Raw genomic sequence first — 21,621 nt, 5'->3', positions numbered from 1 at the left:
GAGGAGAAATGAGTGAATGGATAGAGCTACAGACAGCAGCATAGTTATTTAACTCACGCCTGACTAGCTGCTCCTCAATGCTAAATTATAATTATGCTTTACCAAGTATTACATATCTTAGACCTTCAGAGTTCTTAAATAACTAGTACCACTAATGATGGACTGCCAAATGTGATTTATTTACAGTATATATACATAGCAAAATTAGTTTTATACACACTTTGGTGGTGGTGATAATCTTTAACACTATATAAAGAAAAAACAAAACAAAACTATTTCACCTACTTTCAAACCTCATACGTATAAAACAGTTTTGTTAAGTAAAATACTCATGACAAAAGAAAACATTTAAGTTAAATGCTTAAACCACTTCTGAGAAGAAACCACTTTAATATCTTAGAGATATTCATGCTTGCAAACTATTTCTGTACCAATTCAAAATAATTTGGTTTTTGTTAAAGCTCTTTTCAGAGGAATTTCTATCTGGTAAGCCTACCATAGGCAGGTAGATTAACTAAGATAACTTTAAAGTACCAGTCCAGCTTTCCCTTTTAGAGTATAGACATAATTCATTAATTATTTCTGGCCTTTCCTAAAGTAAGTAGAAATGTTTGTTGATTTGCCACTGGCCCTGGCTAGTTCAGGCTAATGCATATATGCAGGGCATTCTCCTTGAGTGAGGGGAGCTAGAAGGGAAAATGCTGAGAGATGGGGCAGGAAGACAGGAAGCGTAATTTGTCTTCTTTGGGAAGCTAACATCGCAAGTGGCCTGCTGAGCCTAAAGGTTGACAATTGAGACGAATACTTGTGCTATTTAGTGTGGTCATGGCTTCAAGTTTAAGCTGTCCTTTCACAGATTGCTACTATAAGCTAACAAGTGTAAAAATCTTAAATTGTTTGACTTTTACAAAATTGATATAATCTGTTCCCTTTTTGTTGGAAATAGCATTATAATGTCAACATCAAGATTGTAAAACAGGTATGATCAAGCCTACATAAAGAATTAAGACATCTATCCACTGTAAATTAGTTTTGGCTGAATTATCATCAGTCCTGGTCATGTAGAGCCCAGGGAATCATTTTTGATTACAGATTTTGAAATAAAACCAGGAAAGCATGTCTGTTAAACGTGGCTGGCTGGTCATAGCAACAGAGCTAATGTCTTTATGGTAATTGCAGTCCTTAAAAATGCATGATCTTTTTCAGTGTTATTGCAGTGTGTGGTGGTGTTGAAGAAAGCAATAATTTGTCAACAAACCTTGGCAGAGATCACAGAACTTCATTTTGTTTAAATAAAGGAGACTAACATTAGAATTCATGTGTTGTATCAAGACTGGCAAACAATAGTCGTCGTTTTGATATGTGCACTGGAGTATTCATGCTTACTAAAGTATTAACTGTTCCTTGAATATACAGATATAATAGTGGTAAAAGAAGCCATGATTAGGGAAAGTTTTACTGGAAGAAATGAAAATGAATTATCTGATCATTTTGGTTGTTTAGATGGGCTTATTCCAACGGCTCAACCAAATGCCTACACTGCATTTCACCCTCCTTTCTTGTTAAGGGCATTCCAGTACAAATGTATATCGCATAGTCTTGCTGTCTGCCGGCACACTCTCCTTGACAGAGAGGGATTAGGCCATTCTGGTTATATGGCCATTTGCATAAACACCAAGGGGAAAAAGGGGGGGGGGGTAGTGGCTGAAGGCCTTCCTTCAGATGCAATCTATATATAAGGACTTTTATCTCACATTAAAGTTTTCATACACTTTAAAGACAGACCTGCTTTAATGTGTCCTGAAACTTTTTCCTTAGTAATATCCACACTGCTTTTTATATGAAAATTGGGTTCTTGTATGATAAATGCTTGTTCTACAGCAATTTGTGCAAGGAAACCTGGTGTTCCTCCTGTGCATTCTTGCCTCTTTCTGGAACATCTTCCTGCAGTTGGCTGCTTATATGCTCCTTTACTCATCTGATAATTCTCTGTGCCACTTTGCAAGGTCGGTGTGTCCTCTTTAGGTAAGAACATAAGTTCCACGGCTTCGTTCCTGTATAATATATGGCAGGTAACCCACGAACACATTTTCACTCTAGGCCTGCAACCACAAATGGGTTTGCCAAGTATCAGATACAGTACGCCTGTGTCATGAACAGGAAACATGCCTCCTTTCCCTGCTGCCGCTTTATTTCTATAATATTCATTCACCCACTGTGTTCTGATATGTGCAGGTTCATATGAATAAACTCTCTAAGATGTATGCGATGAGGCATTTGTCTCCTTAAAGCCAGTACACATTAGCCCTGAAATTGGGAGTGGTGAAACACATTTGCAATACAAGATTTTTATGGAAAGCATTGCAACCTGGTGTCTAGAATTAAATTTAATATTCTCATTCATAATTCTTCAGAAAAGAAGAAGAAAATTTTACCCTTTGTGACAGGATGGCTGGACCTGGAGAACATTATGCTAAGTGAAATAAGGCATGCGGTGAAAGACAAATACTGTATGATTTCACTCCTATATTGAAACTAATGAACAAACTGAACTAACAAGTAAAATAGAAACAGACTCATAGAGGGCAGGATGGCAGCTATTGAGGGGGCAGATTAGGGGGTGAAAGAATTGAAGGGAAAAAGGGCAAAAGGACTCATGAACATGGGCAATAGTGTGGTGATTACTGGGGGGAGAGGGTAAAGGAGGATAAATGGTAATGGAAAAATACAATTAAAAGTAAACAAAACTATTGAGTTAATACTTAGCTAACAATTCAGGTTTGCCAATGAGAAATAAGTCTATTCCTTGAGTTGGAGTTGAAAAGCATGAACAATTTGGGTTACCTAGTCCATCACTCCCGTAATACAGAGTAGACAAGATGTACTGCAGCGTCGTATATTTTCAATACAGCTTTAGGAGACAGATGAGGGACAGTTTAGAAGACTTATGAACAATGTACCTAGAATCTTTACAGCATGGAGCATATTGTTTGGGTCATCTGCTGTTTGATAAGTATTTAATAAGTTATACAAATCAGTCTCATTTTTATGTAAATTAAAAACATTCACAGTGATTCTGTCCGTCAGATGCCACAGATTGCTAGACAATTCCTTTATAGATTTAAATTGACAGTAAGCTTTAAAATTATGTTGACACTTCAACTTGTTACATGTAAAAGTAATTATGAGAGGGCCCAGGAGGGCTGTGGGCAGTTGCCAAGCATCTTCTTGCCTGGATAATTCCTTCAAAGAAGTCTAGTGGTTCTCAAAATTTAGCATGCATCAGAACCACCTAGAGGTTATGCCAGAATTATTTTTCCAGTATGTTGAAACACAGGTTGATAGACACCAGCCTCAGAGTTTCTGATTTAGTGATTTGGTATTTGACCCCAAAATCTTCACTTCTTCCACATCCTCAGATGATGCTGAAACTGCTGGTTCAGGGGCCATGGTTTGAGAATTTGTGCGGTGGCCATTGCCCACCCATTCTCCTTTGTCATGATTTTTAATTCTTAGTTCTTCCATAGCTTCATCCCCTCAGGCCGAATGATGCTGAACTTATTCAGAACAAAGAGTTACAATGATTTTTGTCACTAGCCATACCATTTTCCAGCTCTTGGCTCTGTTGTCCCTTCTAACTATTGCTTAATTACTTCCCACAGTCACTATTTTGAATAAATTAACTTACACATTACCTCCTCTTTCTGGATAGCCATCCTTTTTAGTTTTGCACCCTGACACTGTATTGAAACTGCTTGAAGGTCACCAACGATTTCTCTAATCATCAAATTGGTTCTAAGTATCTTTGGATTCTCTCACACATTTATTCATTCAGTGAACATTTACTGAGCAGAATTGATACCGTCCTCCTTTTTAATGAGTTCATAGTCTGGTAGGTGAAAGTGACTGTGGGACAAATGCTGTAACAAGTATATATGAATCATTATGTGAAAACAAAAACAGAATCTATCACTTCTGTTCAGGAGAGTTGAGAAAGGTGCATTAGCACCACTCCCTAAACCCCTCCCCCACATCTCCCCCTCCTCACACACCTTCTCCATCAGCCACGATACTTAATGCAGTCCAGTGCCTATTCCACGTGCAGCACACAGAAGTTACCATGCTGTGTTCTGGCACCACCTCTGATTAACTGTGTGAACCGGGTCAGACAACTTAAGCACTCTAAATCTAGTCCCTTATCTAGAAAATGGTCATACTAACAACACACTGAAATTTTTGAGAATTATAATTTTAAAAAAGCAATGCATATAAAGGGCTTATCAAAGGGCCTGGCCTATGGGTACATGATAGATGGGTAACAAGCACTGGTCCCCTCCCCCTTAAAGGAGAAGCAGGATACTACCACCTGATGAAGGAAGAAGAGCATCTAAGTTCAGGAAGAACATAAGAAAATTGACAGAAATCTTCACCCATTTGTCCATTCAACAAATATGTATTAAAGTGTTAAGTGCTGATCATGTGTCAGCCAGTGTTCTAGATGCTGGGTATTTAAAAGTATGAAAAGAAGACCAAAGAAAGCTCTTGTATGTACTTGTGTGGTTGAAATTCTAGAGGAAAGAGATATTCAATCAATCAATCAATCAATATAGTATATAATATATTTGAGATAATTGCTATGAAGAAAAATGAAAGAGGGAGGAGGTAAAATGTATTAGCAGAGTATATCGCAATTTTAGAGAGGCTAGGAAAGACCATGATGAGAAAGTGACTTCTAAAAATAGATCTTGAGAAAAGGGAAAGATATAGCTGAATAAAAGCCAAACCTTCCAGGCAGAGAAAAAGCCTTCATAAAGGCTCTGAATGAGACACTTGCCTGGTGAACACAAGGAGAAGCAGCTAGAAGGCCTGCATGGCTGAAGGGGGTGTTAAAGGATAATAACTAGAGCTAGAGATATGATCATGGTTATAACAGAGAGCCAAAGGCCAGAGGGACTTTGAGGTTATGCTAATAACTTATTCTGTATGAAGATGGGAAGCTACAGCTGGCTCCCATCACTTCTAATCTGGATAATGATATGATCGTGATAATATATTACCTTATTCAATTGTGCATGCCTATGTGTGCAAGTATTGTTCGATGCCCATTTTATGGATGGGAAAGCTGAGACATAGACTGTTTAAGTAACTTGCCCAAGGTCGTACAACTAGTGAATGAAAGAATGAAGGTTGAAACCTTGTTCTATCTGAATCCAAAGTCTGTGCTGGTAACTGTTCTGCTTAGAAATTTGAATTTTATTATATAAGTTGTAGAGAGCCATTGAATTTTTAAGTGTATTTTATCAATTACATCATTAGGGTTGTGTCCCCTTTCCCCCTTCGGCTTGGTACCCCCATTCCCTCAAGCAGTCCCCTCTTGGTTTGCATCCATGGGCTGTACATATAAGTTCTTTGGTTTCTCCACTTCCTGTGCTATTCTTAACCTCCCCCTGTCTGTTTTGTACTTACCGATTATGCTTCTTTATTTCCTTTTCCCCCATTCTCCGCCCTTCCCGCTCTCCACTGATACCGCTGATACCCATCAGTGTGACTCCATTTCTGTGATTCCGTTCTGTTCCAGTTGTTTGCTTAGTTGTTTTTGTTTTTAGGTTCAGTTGTTGATAGCTGTGAGTTTGTTGTCATTTTATTGTTCATAGTTTTGATCTTCTTTTTCTTAGATAAGTCCCTTTAACATTTCATATAAAAAGGGCTTGATGATGGTGAACTTCTCTGACTTTACCTTTTCTGGGAAGTGCTTTATCTGCCCTTCCATTCTAAATGATGTAGCTTTGCTGGATACAGTACTCTAGGTGTAGTTCCTTGCTTTTCATGGCTTTGAATACTTCTTTCTAGCCCCTTCTCGCGTGTAAGGTCTCTTTTGAGAAATCAGTTGACAGTCTTACGGGAACTCCTTTGTAGGCAACTGTTTCCTTTTCTCTTGCTGCTTTTAAGATTCCCTCCTTATCTTTAATCGTGGGTAATGTAATTAGGATGTGCTTTGGTGTGGGCTTCCTTGGGTCCAACTTCTTTGGGACTCTCTGAGCCTCTTAGACTTCCTGGAAGTCTATTTGATTTGCCAGATTGGGGAAGTTCTCCTTCATTATTTTTTTTCAAGTAAGTTTTCAATTTCTTGCTCTTCCTCTTCTCCTGCTGGTACCCCTATGATTTGGATGTTGGGACATTCAAAGCTGTCCTAGAGGTACCTAAGCCTCTTCTCATTTTTTTGAATTCTTGTTTTTTCATTCTGTTCCAATAGAATGTTTATTTCTTCCTTTTGTTCCAAATTGCTGATTTGAGTCCTGGTTTCCTTTCCTTCACTGTTAGTTCTTTGTATATTTTCCTTGCATATTGTCAGGCTGAAGAGAAGGGTATGTAGCAGGGACAGGTTAGAAAGGTAGGCAAAAGCCAGTTCACAAAAGGCCTTTTAAACGAAAGCAAGAAGTTTATGCTTTTTTAGGAGATAATGGGAGCCTTTGCAATGGGGATTGTAAATATATTCTAATTATCCCTGTCACATATATATTCTATAATACATTCTTAAATATATGGATATTTAATATAAAATGTTTCATTCATATATGTTCCATAATATATACATTATAATTAATTTATAATTATAAAATTAATTTATGCTTAAAGTTAATTATAAAAATTAAAATAAGATGTTTAATTTTATCCTGACAAAAATAAACATTTGAAAACTAGCATCATTATGGGGAGGTTAAATTCACTGAAACTGTTTGGTTTAGAGCAGCGATTTTCAACCCAAGTGCCACAAGCATTTTTAAAACACACAATACTTAACTGTTTAGTAAGGGCACTGACCTCTTTTTCCTTAGATTGCCAAATAAAATGACAACAGCCAACACAACAGTAGTCACTGGGTGTGAATGAATCAAAACTATACCTCCTTTTTTTGTCAGATCACCCAAAAAATAATATGTACGGTATATTATATATACATGTGTATTTGTGTGTGTGTGATGGTGTGCTACAGAATTTTTGTAATTAGTCCATGTGTGCCCTGAGGTGAAAAAGGTTAAAAATCAGTGATTTAGAGAACAGGACACATAAGAAGGGAACTTTCACTCTGTGAGAGATGGTTATACACAAGATAGTAACCAGTCATTTCTGGTTCCCACTGAGGACAGAGTAAGAAGAAATGAATTTAAATCTCAGCAGAAGGGAGAATTAACTACAGAAGGAAGAAGTCCCTCACAGAAAGACTGAGTGTGACTGAAGTAGATGATTAAAATGTTGTTTTCTCAGGCTCTCTGGCTGTGTGCTGGCTTATGTGCTAAAACTGCCTAATTTCAAAGACAGGGCAAAGTCTACACATTTTCCAGTTTGAATGAGAATACTTCACATAAAAATACATATTTTACATGGCAGTTAGTTAAGATATTTTTGCTATCACCCTAATGCAAGTTTTGGAAATGTATTTGAACATGTCAATTACAAATATTATCTTTCATTATATAGCACTTATAATTATTAGAAGAAAGAAATGATCAGAATTTGCTGTAGAAATAGATGTTGTTCTATTAAAGCTAATTTGTATTCATGTACCATTTTAGGAAATTATCCAAGATTAGGTAGGTACAAATAGTATAAATTCAGTTACTAGTCTTTATATGTAACATTCACTGATCGGTTGATTACAAGTAAAATTGCTACATGGTTTATTAACTGATGACATTTTATCAGAGATTGTAGTGAATTACTTCTTTTATTTTCATTCATTGATAACTCAGCTAATTAAAATATCATAAAACATTTTGAACTTTTTCAGAGATTTACAATTTCTGGAACTGCTATTTGTGTTTTTCTTTTATGGAAATATATACAAGACAGAGGACTGCAGGGGGAACGTTTTCTTCATCCTTTTGCATCATCTGAAGAGAAGTACTGTATCCCTCTCATCCCCGCCTCTCTGTGGGTGGGAAGACTGAGAGAGGGGGGCACAGGCAAGGATGCAAACAGGCACTTGGCTCCTCACTACAAAAAACCTTGAAATATTTATAGTCACCACTGAGACTCTGGCAGTCTGGACAACTATTACTGGAATATTTGATGTTAGTGCAAAATTAACATTATTTCTAGTTAACCAGATATCAAATGAAAAGCAGTTTTATTTCTTAATAAAGCAACCCAAAATACTTTGGAAGTAATTTGACACAAACTCAGATTATGTTATGCTTATACTACCACAAGAGATATATATATAACCAACTAGTACACTTGGAAGAGCAAAGTATTGAATAAATGCCGTTAGTCATTAGAACTGCTGAAGGTGAATGTTCTTTGTTGCTTTCTGTGTTGATACTGAACAACACCATAGGTCTTGAGAAAGACAGTGGCTAATGTGTGAATGGCGTATTTGGCGTAAGAGAGACTAAATATATGATAATACGAAGTAAATATATTCTCATAAGTAAAAATTATCTCCCCTTGTATTTTAATATTAAAATTTCATTTTAAAATGATTGGTCTAAGGGTCATTTGCATAGAGAAAAATAAACAAGGCTGTATATTTGTCATACTTGTTCCCTTCCAGGTTGAAAACTTAAAACGGACTCTCTGTATAGGGTTATTTAAAAAAAAATAAATATTGCAATACAGATTTAGCAGTTTGTCTCCTGTACCAAGTAAGGTATTTCTTAGCTTGATAAGACAGGCACTTGGCCATGTTTGCTTATGCTTTGAAGGGAATACTGCATTTCCAAAAAATGCATACATACTCTCTACAACTCTTTCTGTGACAGAGATATCAAGATACTTATTTAACTGAAATGGTGTGCTTTATCTTCTTAAAATGTAGCCATTGATTCTACTAAAATTCTTAACAGAAATTAACTTAATGGACTGATTCTGAATAAATAGTTATCACTTAAAATGTTTTTGAAAATTAAGCCCTTATAAGTAGGTATGTTAGCAGCTGAAGTTTTAAATCACCCATAAAGTTGACATAAGAGCATCATGCTATTTTTTTCATTTTTGTGTTGTACTTTCTAGTGCTTGGTCATGTGCATTTAAAAAATTATATTTGTAGTTTGGTGCTCTGAAAAATTAGGTGGGTTTTTGTTGTTGCATGTGTGTATTTGTCATCACAAAGTTCGTAAAATATAGATCAGTTTCCTTTCCCTTCAGAAGATGTACCTTTGGTTTCGCTAATCTCCTGATTTTTTTAGGATTTTAGCATTTAGGAGTTCAGGTAATTTGTATTAAAAAAGTCAATGTTAATTTTCATATGATTTGGAATATCCAGCATACCCTGAAAGTGATACACTTCATGAACGTATAACACAGTTGATTGCAGGTAAAGACCTCTCTTTAGGAAAGTGAGCCTCCCATTGATTCCTCTACAGCTGCAAGCCTTACTTAAGACCGGTTGCCCTTGAGGTTTTTTGTTGCTTTTGTTCTTATAGCATATCCTTGAATTGTGTGATTGCAACCTTGTGATAGTTTATAGTGTTCACTGGATCAGGATGATAATGCTGAGATTTAAATATTTTACCTATGTGGGAAAAGGTAACCCCAGAGATTCTAAAAGAAATCATTGTGACCACTTGAACTTTCAATATGATGCCTCCTGTGGCTGTTTCTTGAGCCTGGCGACTAATAATTTCTTTTAAGTTGTTCATATCATTGAGCTGTAAACAATTGGTAAAAACTTGTAGCACAAAACAGATTCAGTATGGGCTTGATTGACTGCATGCGTTTTTTGGCCCGACTCACAAAAACAGTAAAATTAAATTACTCTGTAATTACCTAAATATCCTCCACAGTCTTGTCATAAACCTGTTTGCAAAGAATACACATTTATTCTAAACAGAGTAATCCTTAAAGCTAAAAACCCCAAATCAGTATGAACATCAGTAGACAAACCCATCATTTTAGGATTATAGAACTAAAACATTCACTAAGATGAGAAGATTTGATATTTTATGCCATATGTATCCTTTGTTTTTCATTAAATCCTTGATTTCATTTGCAGGTTCATATAGTACGAGAGTTATATTAAGGAAAACACTTAGATTCACATCATAGATGCATTTGTGTCCTGTATGTTAAATATTTTTACCATTCTAACCATAACATCTCTTTTCTACCATCTCTGCATAGGAAATACAGTGTGTAAGCAGACAAATAAGCTTTGACACATCATTACGATTGCGTGCTCAGATTCTCTTTGTAAATCCACGTAGGAAGGTGTTAGTCATTCCTTTTTGATGACTCATGAGAGTAAAGGAGGGTAAATGTGTTTGCTCTTTTAGTTAATTTGCATCAGTGATAGCTAGGAGTAAGTGTAACCTCACAAACTCATCTAGCTTTCAACAATATATTTGTGTGATAAAGCAAAGAATGGAATGCTGATAACAGCACATGTTAACTTGGACTCCTTTTATCAATACTTGAATGAAAGTTGTTTTCTTGTGACAAGAATCATTTTGCCATAATGCTTTAAACATTTTAAAATGTATAGATTTAAGTTTAACTTTTCGGTTATTTTGGTCATCCTTCTTGCTTTTGAAATCCAGAGCATTGGAGTTCATTTTAAAATCCAGAGCATTGTTAGCAGACCCCACTGGAACCTACTCCAAACATTTTGAAAATTATTTGTGATAAATTGAGTTTATTCATTCCACTTATTTAAGAAAAAATCTATATTTGTTACTAAAAAATACTAAAATTTTTGTATTTCATTCCAGATCAGAGATACTAAATCAGCAGATCAAAAAACAACCCTTTTGCATTTTATTGCTGAAATTTGTGAGGAAAAATACCGGGATATCCTGAAATTTCCTGAAGAACTGGAGCACATAGAAAGTGCAAGCAAAGGTGATTGATTCATAACTGTGTTTAGACTATTCCTTGCTTACGTACTGCATTTTAAGTGGTAGGATTAAATGATCTATGGACATTAATCTCATTTTTCTGTTCCTTATATTAGAAAAACAGGAAGATAGTTTCTATCAGCTGATATGTGACTGCATAGTGTGTTTTAATGCCCTGCTTTTGACTTGCTTTCTTTTTAACACTGCTAGGTTATTGAAGCTTTCACTTATCTGATGAAATAGTCTGTTCTCTCATACATTTCATAAACACTGGAGTGTATATTGGTTGCAAAGGAACCGTACTGTGGGGCTTTTGGTGATATCAAAATGATTGTGAGACATTTCTTGCTTGAGTGTGTTTAAAATCTAGGAGGCAAGAAAAGACATATGGGCAAATGCTTAGTAAAACAGGGATGAATATGAAAAGTGCTGTACAAAAAGATAATGCACTTCAGTTTAGATAAAGGAGACAATACTTTTGAATGAGTAGGTAAGAGAAGCCTTCCAAAAGAGGCCAGAAGGGTGGAGCACTCAGAGGGGATTTTTACAGGCATGAAAAGTGTCTGCTTTCCAGAGAGTGAACAGTATGAGCTAGGCCCAGTGGCAGCATGTGTTAGGACACGTGAAAGAGTGGTTGACTGTAAGGTTGGAGCAGTAAGGTGGCATCTCACAGATTTCAGTGTTATTCTAAGCAGCCTGTGGTAGGAAGCAGGGGCATCATTGTGCTGCGGTGGGCAGGACTTGGCACCAGGGAGGAGCAGGAGATGGGAGACAGAATGTCTCTAAAATTGTAATTTGAGCAAATTAGCTTTTATGGTTAGTAAGTATTGTCTGCTCTAGTAAGAAGTTGAAAAGGAAAAGCAAGGATTAAGGAACCATTGTTTTGAAGATGAGATTACATATGTGAAGTACATTTTCCCTCTTAGATACAAAAAGTATGCCATGAATCTTATATTTGAAATTGCACTGTAGTAAATACATTTCTCTATAACTCTGAAGACTTTCAGTAAAGACTCAAAAGCATATACATTTCACAAGTTTCTTACAATCCATATAAACCAGTTAGTGTCCTTTGAAGGGGAAAAGAGTGTGTCTATAAAGCTCAAAATATTTTTGTGTAATACTGTTTAGTGGTTGTCCCTGCTTGTCTGGTATTTTTAATCAAATCCCCAACATATTTCTTTAATCTAGTGTGTTGCTTTTGTGGACCAAGGGCCAGAATAACACTAGGAGATAAACTGTGTCTCCACAGTGCTATTTATTTGCTTTCTTTTTTATTAAAAAACAAACTTTATAATACGAAGGAAAAGTATACTCACTACAACTATAGTAGCAACTTACTGGCAATTGCTTTTCATTTTTTTCATTAAATTTACTAGGGTGATATTGTTTAATATGATCATATAGATTTCAAGTGTACATTTCTATGATACATGATGTGTATATTGTGTTTTGTGCACCGGCCGCCCGAATTCAAATAATCTTCCATCACCATATATTTGACCCCCTCCTCCCTTTTACTGTCCCCTCACGTCCTTCTACCTAATAACCACCATACTGTTGTCTCTGTCTATGGGTTTTTATTTATTTGCTTTTCTTGTTTGTTCATTTGTTGCTTTCAGTTTTATATCCCACGTGAGTGATGTCATATTCTTAGCTTTTCCTGACTGACTTATTTCTCTTAGCATAATATTCTCAAGGTCTATCCATGTTGTCGTAAATGGCAATATTTCATCTTTTCTTATGGCTGAGTAGTATCCCATGTATATATGCACCTATATTCTTTATCCATTCCTCTTATCGAGGGGCACTTTGGTCATCTCCATGCCTTGTCCACCATGAATAATGCTGCAATGAACATAAGGGTGCATATAACTTTGCAAATAAATGTTTCCAAGTTTATTGGGTAGATACCCAGAAGAAAGGTTGCTGGGTCCTATGGTAACTTTATTGTTAATTTTTTGAGGAGCTCCCATACTGTCTTCCACAGTGGCTCTACCCGTTTACATTGCCACCAGCAGTGGTCCTTGAATTTAGAAATACATCTTTGTGACTACATGCATATATACTAACATGCAACTACTGTGGACTAATAGTAATATTTATAAAATGCGTATTATAATTTGAAATGTAAGAAATGTCACAAATAAGGCCAATTCTGAAATTAGATCATTCCAGGGCTATTACTAATTTTTCATTGTTCTCTACCAGGAATTTTTGTAAATTTTATTTCTTTAGTATGTAGATTCAATTTCAGAAATATTTTGAGTGAACATGTATCAAGGATATGTTTACATAAAATGATCTGTCAGTTTTACAATGCTGATTTTTAATTCTTACATTAAGGATACTTTACATGAATATACCTTATAAACATTTTTTTTATTTTTTTAGCCAAAACAGTCTGAAACAACTCTAATGAAATCTGGAATGATGTTTATATCACTTTTGGTTTTTAAGTTTAAATACCTGTTTATATCTATGTCTATGTCTATGTCTATATCTATATCATATCATATCATATACATACTTTTAGCTACTACTGCTATTAATAAAGGTAGCCTATAGATCACAGCATTTTAAGTTAGATTTTATAAAGTTCTGTTCCCAGCTCTATTACTTACCAGTTCTATAACCTTGAACTACTAATTTAAACTTTCAGGTTTGTGTTTCCTCATCTGTAAAATGGACATGATAACAACAAGATAAAATGAATTAACACGTCCAAAGTGAGCCGTAAAAGGGTTGGCACATAGTAAGCATTCAGATGTTTGCTATACCACTATTATTATTATTAATAGTAGTAGTAGTACTTGATATACTATTAAGAATATTATAACTCTATCTCCTTGTTCGAAGGGAATCATCATGATCACAAGGGCACCTATAGTTCCTCTAGTCTCAGCAAAGTATGTAGTGTATCAGTTCTATTTGTTTGTTTTCTGTGTCTGGGCTTTGGGTAAATCCTTTCATATTTTTCTTTTACAATAGAACCAACTTCTCTCTCCTTATATATTTCAAGAGCAAAGCCTTGCTGTCATATTTTGATTATTTCTGCTTTGTGTATTTTCCCTGCCAGCGCATTGAAAAGACTATTGCCAGAAATCCTCTTCCTATCTCGCTGTTTGGGGCCGCAGCAATCCCCGTTCCCAAGTTATTTTCACTACTTCTTTTTCTTTCCCTATGAAATTCTGACTCAGAGTTCTCAACTCAAAATGTTATTAAGCACATTCTGCCTGCTTGCATTCCTCTTTCATTCCCTCATAGTTTTCATTTCAGTGTGCTCAGACATATTTTTTCTTCAGCCATTTTTATTTCTTTCTCTGTGTACAGTTTCATGCTGCATTCCATGCTTGCAAATCTCACCGGTCCTGTCAAATCAGTTCAAAATCTATCCCCTTTTATTTTTTCCTAATACTTTAATACTGAAACCTGAGGAGAAAATACTTCTGAATTTAGTCTGTGGGGGTGGGAGGAACATGGTGAAATGACAAGCCAGTTACCTTTTATTTATAGTTAGATACTTGTCCTTGTTATTGGAGTTCCCTATCTTGTTTGCTTAATATGCATTCCAGTCCTGTCCAAATATCATTCTGTCATCTTAAGTACTGTGTATATATTGTGTGTCTGTGTGTGTGTGTGTGTGTTTCACAGTCCATCAGCAAAATTAAAAAGAGATCAACACTGTATAATTCATTTTATTTGATGATGGACTGTCTCCTTGTCAAATGATTGATCACCTTTACAAACAAAGCCAAAAACTGTAACTTGTATTCTAAGCTGAAGGGTTATAGATAAGATGAAACTAATTGGGTTAATGATTGAATTATGTAAATCATATGCAAAGAACAACTGCATGACCACTAATACCTTTTTACTGTCTTTTTGGATTATTAGAATCCAAGTTATTATTTTGATAGAGTAAGAATCCTTCCTGTTTGGTATAGCAAATAATACATTTATTTTAGTTCAGTACTAAAGGCATAGGATTCAAAATAACTGGCAAAGAAAAATATTACTTTGAAATAAAAGGAAAACTGAAGGAAGGAAATATATGAGATCCATAGAAAAATTTATTTTGTAATTGCCTTTTTTCCTTGTAAAGCAAATCTGTAGTATAAACTTAGGCTATTTTCCTAGAGCTCTGCAATTCAAAGATATTGGGAAGAAGCACATCAATCATTTTTACATTTATATATATATATATATATATATATATATATATATATATATATGTATGTATGTGTGTGTGTGTATGAGTAGAATGCAGAATCCACATGAATTTTTAAAATAAAATCAGAAGACTTCAAAGAAATTCAAATGAGCAGTAGATCCCTAGCGGTATGTGTTTAATCTTCTCTTCAATTAAGGGTACTTTGGTGAGAAAAATGTATGAAGCATCACCCGAAGTATTAGAGTGGTTTTGTTTTGGATTGAGTTCCCTTGTTTATTTAACTATTTAGTTATTATTCCAGGGAGGGGTTAGGCAAGCAGATTTGGTGAGAGAGGAGAAGGCCTAATTTTCTTCTAAACAGCTACTCTCATAGTCCTTATGAAGTTCAGAATCAAATAGTACCATGTAATTTTATTACTATCATAATCAATAAAATGATTTATAGAGAGAAAATAATAGTTGCTATAGAGTCCCTGCTAAGTTTGAGATATTGAAAATATTTTTGATAAACCACAACTACCTTTTGCTCAATAATTAATTTTAAATATATGTGTGTGCACATAATTATATATAATAGAGACAGATACAAAGCATTGCTTGTTTATTAGACATATATTATAAATCCTTTATTGTTTGTTTTCTCCCTATGCCTATCACTTTAACTTTCAGTTTTGAGGATTTTTATGGTTTGCTTTAAAGCCTCTGGTGTTTTATAGGTCATGTCCAGGGATTAAACTGAAGGGGTTAGTAAAGTTTAACTAAAACAATTCCACTCAACAGGGGAAAATCGTATTAATAGATTTGAAAGCACTGTTAATCCTAAGGTTTTGCGTAAATCCAAAATGGGTTTCACTTTAGTTAATTAGTGCCATCCTACAAAATAAAAGCTGATAAAGTTTCTTATGAACAGTGGTAATTTCTTTGTAATTAAATCAATTATTATAAATTTTATTGACCAGCTATATCTTTTGATATCTTCCATCCTTCCATGTTATAGCAAGTAACTCTTATTACTTATTTATTCCATCTGACTTATTCATAGGATTGATAATAATAAGAGTTCAGAATACAGGAAATATAGTAAGGGAAAATCTATTAAATGAAGAAAAATAAAAAGTAACATAATAGCAGAGTAAAAAATTGGGGGCAATGATAAAACCCAAAATTTTTTCTGAAACTCCAGAGCTGGCTGCAACTTTAGAGATCAAGTCCTTGCTAAAAGGAGATCCAAGATGGCATGTAGTCCAAATTCATCATTTTGCAGTTGAAAGCAGAAAAATTACTGAGGCCCAGAATGATGAAGGAATTACACAACTCAGTGGAGAGCCGATGAAAGTTTGCAGACGTTGTCTAGAGTTATTTTATTGCATATATTTTAGCTCCAATTTTGCTTCCCTTGTGGTCAAAAATACACAACAGAGAATTTATGCTCACATATTGGAAAACGCATAGAAAGTAAATGCTGACCAAATAAAAGGCTTACTAGAATGTTAATGGACAGACTCTCTAGCCCCATTTTGACAAAATCACCCTCTCCTTTCTTTCTGTCACAGCAGCATGTTAGCCTTATTAGTAATGTAGCACATACTGCACTTGCATTTTTTTATTCGTTTGCTTTTCTGTGAACATCCTGAATTGAGTTGCTCAGTGACAAGGAATATGCCCAATTTCTCCCTATAGTCTCAGTGTCAGCAGAGCATCTCTGGGAGAAGTAAATGATTAAGCAATTTTATTAAATTGTATCATTGCATATCATTTTAATACAGCAGGGACATTTCAAAATAAGACATTGCGGGAAGTTGACGAATAGGGAAGAGCAACCTGAAAATTGTTTGCTGAAAACACAAGAGGGAAACCAATATAATTGAAAATAAGCAGGACACTGGCACTTAACAGTATTTCACAGTCCAGATTTTACTTCTTTTAAGGAAAAACTTAAAATTGGAAACAGTCAAGTTAACAATGGAGAGTACCTAAACTTCCAGAGACCACCAAACCGTAAAGGTTTATGGTGAACAGTAAGGATTAAAAGTTTCATGAGACATGTCATATCTAACTAACCGCTGAAAGTTCTATCTTCTATTCCAATGCCTGAAAAATTTTTAGTTTGATTAAAACATCTTTGAGTTGTGGAACTAAATCTTACTGTTTCCAGAGCATTTAATGTACAGTGACTCATAGGACCCAAGATGTAAGCAAGTATTAAACTGTAGGATTCCCTAGCAGATTTAAACTTTGAGATTTAGTCAAACTTTTTTGAAGCACAGACTGATATAGTGATATGACAAAATATCAGTAGAATTGACCTTACTTAAATGTTAGCAGTCTGAGTTAAACTGAGTATACATTACTATTATATTGCTTTAATAAACAATTTAAATTGTTTGTTTACCTTCCTTTGGACTTTTTAATACATACTGTTTAAAATGGAATGTAATCCATTCAGGAAAATTATCATATCAACACCATAAATATCTTATAAAATATCTTATACACTTTAAAGGGATATTAAGTTTTAGGGAATCAAAGACATATGTATTCCTGTTTGTTATACTTCTTTATTCCTTACTCTCACCAAGTTACCCCTATTTTTTTTTAACACAGTGAATTGTTTAACAATAGTAGAAACAATAGGAGGTCTAGAACATATATACAAAATACCTTTTCAAGCTGAAATGTCAAAAGGGCTTAGGAAAGAAAGTCATGGTTTCCTGCTGTTAGTAATCTAGTTATTTACCAACCACTATTTTCAATCCATAATGTATAAAAACACCCCGATTCATTTTCATTTCTAGAGGAAACTCTTGAAAACACTAATATCTTCAGTTATTAGTGAAAGGACACAGAGACCATGCCCATTTGGTTCTGAGTAAAAAGTTTCAACATTTTTTTTTACAGCACAAAGAACTTCTTTGACCTCTGAACCACTTAAAAATAAGTTGTTGACATGATGCTCCATCACCCATGAATATTTTTCTTCCTTCATTGTTATTTAAAAAATTGTATTTTTCCATTATCATTTGCCCCCTTATACCTCCTCCCTCCTACAGTCACCACCCTGGTGCCCGTGTCCATGGGGCCTGTTTCCTTTTTGCTTGACCCTGCCCCACCCCCACCCAGAGTGGTGCTTTTTCAGTTTGTTCATCAGATTCCACATATGAGTGAAATCATACGGTATTTGTCTTTCTCTGACTGGCTGATTTCACTTAGCATAATGTTCTCCAGGTCCATCCATGCTGTTAAAAAGGGTAAAATCGTCTTCTTTTTTACAGTCAAGTAGTACTCCATTGTGTAAATGCCCTGTAGTGGTTTTATCCACTCATCTACTGATGGGCATTTGGGCTGCTTCCATATCTTGGCGATTGTAAGTAAGGCCGCAATGAACATAGGGGTGCTTATGTTCTTTCGAATTAGTGTTTTAGTTTCCTTCAGATAAATTACCAGAAGCGGAGTCTCTGGGTCATAGGACAGTTTTAAATTTTTGGAAGACATTTCCCTGTACAACCACCCAAATTAGGAAATTAACACTGATACATTACTACTATTTAATTACTACCATTCATGATTTTCCCATTGTCCTCAACATGTCCAAAATGATCCAGTTCAGTATCAAGTTTTACATTTACTTTTCATATCCCTTTCGAGCTGGAAATACCACAGAAGTTGTGCTATGTTATCTCATTACATCTCATCTTATGGCACACGATTTCAGTGCGTTCCATTCCTGGTGATATTAACTTTGGTCACTCTCTTAAGGTGGTATTTCCCAGTCTCCTTCACTCTAGAGATATACATGTTCTCTTTATATAATTAAAAATATTAAACAGCTTTATTAAGATGTAATTGAATCAAATCTTTTTATATACTTATATAGACATTTGTTAGGGTAACTTTGATTTCACATCCCAGAATCTTTTTCTGCTAGACGTTTGTGTGCATAGCTTATTTGATTCATACCATTGCCCCACCTGTCTCAGAGGCTAGACTTCTGTACTTTTTCCAAACTGAAATGCCACCCCAATTCCCTTAGCCCTTTTGAGCCCTAAGTATCTTTAATTTTTTATTAAATTTATTGGGGTGGAATTGGTTTATGAACTATGTAAGTTTCAACTATACAATTCTATAATACATCAGCTGTATATTTTACTGTGTTTTATTCACCCAAAGTCAAGTCCCCTCCCATCACTATATATTTGACCCCCTTTACCTCCTCCCCATCTACTTCCCCTTTGGCATCCATTAAACTCTTGCCTGTGCCTATGATTCTTTTGTTTCTTTGCTCGTTTTGTTTGTTTCTTTCTGTTTTAAATCCCATATATGAATTAAATCATATGGTTCTTGTTTTTTTTTTCATATGACTTATTGTGCTTGACATGATAGTTTCAAGATCCATCCATGTTGTCATAAATGGCAGTATTTCATCTTTTCTAAAGGCTAAGTAGTATTCTATTTTGTGTATGTACTATATCTTCTTTACCCAATCCTCTATCGAAGGGCACTTAAGTTGTCTCCATTTTTTGTCTACCATGAATAATGCTGCAGTGAACATAGAGGTATATATGTCTTTATGAATAAAAGTTTTCAATTTGGGGAGTAGATATCTAGGTTAGAGATTGCTGGGTCATATGGTAGATCTATTCTAAATATTTTTAGGAACCTCCATGTTGTTTTTCACAGTGGCTGTACCAGTCTACATCTCCACCAACAGTTATGAGGGTTCCTGTTTCTCCACAACCTCTCCAACACTGGTTATTTGTTGTCTTATTGATGGCAGATAGTCAAACATGTGTGAGGTGGTACCTCATTCTGGTTTTAATTTGAATTTCTCTTACAGCTAGTGAAGTTGAGCAATGTTTCATATTTATAAAAAATATGTGTGTGGCCCTCAGTATCTTTTTGAAATCTCAGCTTAAATCTCATCCCTCCATAATGGTTTCCCCAACTGGTCTGACCTTACATGGTCTCTTACTTCCCTCCTCAACCATGGTACTTATTTGAATGTCTTAGTTTGGAACTTGATCCTGCCATTCTTGCATTACAATATAGTGGCTTCCATATTTATGGTTGCATTCTGGCATGATGCTTTTTGAAGTAATGTCTGAAATCATTCGTTTCCTTTCTTAGGGCAAAGTCTCACACAGGACTGGGATGGTAAGTTAGGTTGAGTGAATGTTTCCTGAACATCAGCCTCATCCTTGCCATTGTCTTTATTTAACGCCACAATGGGTACTTACATGAACTGACAAACATTCACAGATATTTAATTTCAACTTCTTACGCATGAAGCAACAAGTAAAAAAAAACAAGGTCTTCGAAAATCATTCTTTAAAACTAATCTATGGTGCTAGAAATCATTGTAACAGTTGCTCATGGTGTGGGTTAGTAACTGCAGTGGATTTGGTGAGGGCTCCTGGGGTGCCGGTCACCTTCTGTTTCCTGATCTGGATCCTGGTTTTATGGGTACATTCAGTTCGGAAAAATCTGTTTAGCTGGTCACCTCTATTCACAGAGCATGCATGGTACAGCAAAGCGTTTCTTAAAAGCCAAGCATTCCGATTTTTAAAGTGTGCAATGTTTTATGAAAAGTGAGAAAAGTGCTGCATTTTAATTCATAAGGTCCTCATGTTTTAACCTGGGTTTACTTAACAATGGTCACATTCATTGTGTAAATATCTGTTGTCAGAGTTGATCTGATGTTATTGTAAATTACTGTTTTTCAGCAAGTTGTATAGCACTTAGGGATTTCATCTAAGTGTCTTTCAGTCTAAGAATAGATGGATGCATTCTAGTATTTAAAAACGGGAAGAAATTTTTGAAAACCCTCCAACCACAATATATACATGTAAGCATTCCAAGGGATCTTTCTATAGCCATTATCAGTGTTATACTCTCTGGCATACAATTGATCTCTAACATGACCTGAGTACATTCTGGGTGAAAATTTCCTCTAAGAGCCTGTAACCGCTGCCATTGTTACCACTGTGTCTTTGCTTCAGTGACAGGAAACGAGATATGTGGGAATATTGCTCAGTTTTATCTCACTGGAGATTCAAGGTCATTAGTTCAAAAGTGAATATTAACACATAAAATGTTATAATTTGATTGGCTCCTGAAGTTATTATAATTCCATTGACTCATGAAGTAAAACTCAGAGACATATTTGATGCAAGAGGTTGAAGGACTGATGTTGAGTCGTAATGTCAAGGTAGAGAGAGGAGAGTGAAGAAAAGAGGAAGAACGACAGAAATGAAGGAAGAACCACCTCTCTGCTGCCACAGCAGTGTCGTGGGAAAATGTGGCTCATTGTCTGAGTGGAGATTCCCTTATATCCTTAGAGAAAAATGGGTGGAATCTGACAATGTGGGCGCCATTACTGCAATTTTCACCACTACCAATCCTTTTGGTGGAGTTATCAATAAGGATCAGCAAGGTTCAGGAAATGGGGGTTAGGGGTTTCGGGAGATTACAAGAAAAGTATCACAGCAACCTAAACAATTGCTTCCGCTCTCTACTTTTTACACAGTTCTAATGCGGCTTGAACACTTGGGCCATGCCATATGTGGCTACATTGCTTGTGTGCCATCCAAAATTTAACTGGAATGTTTTTCGCAA

The 21,621-nt window shown here is 35.4% G+C and overlaps 1 protein-coding gene across 2 annotated transcripts in view; it reads left to right on the top strand.

Moving 5' to 3' along the window:
- The window catches only part of DIAPH2 (diaphanous related formin 2), a 908,710-nt gene that overhangs the window by 436,587 nt on the left and 450,502 nt on the right, over nucleotides 1-21,621 (top strand). For both annotated transcript variants that reach the window (XM_054587910.1, XM_054587909.1), the window contains one exon: nucleotides 10,710-10,839. In XM_054587910.1, coding sequence (XP_054443885.1) covers nucleotides 10,710-10,839 — 130 coding nt within the window. The remainder of the gene's footprint in view (nucleotides 1-10,709; nucleotides 10,840-21,621) is intronic.

The sequence above is a fragment of the Pteronotus mesoamericanus genome, unplaced genomic scaffold, assembly GCF_021234165.1.
Source record: "Pteronotus mesoamericanus isolate MK-2021 breed Mesoamerican mustached bat unplaced genomic scaffold, CSHL_Meso_final scaffold_12, whole genome shotgun sequence".
Lineage (NCBI taxonomy): Eukaryota > Metazoa > Chordata > Mammalia > Chiroptera > Mormoopidae > Pteronotus > Pteronotus mesoamericanus.
Note: the sequence above shows the minus strand (reverse complement) of the source record. Positions and strands in the feature narration are given on the sequence as shown.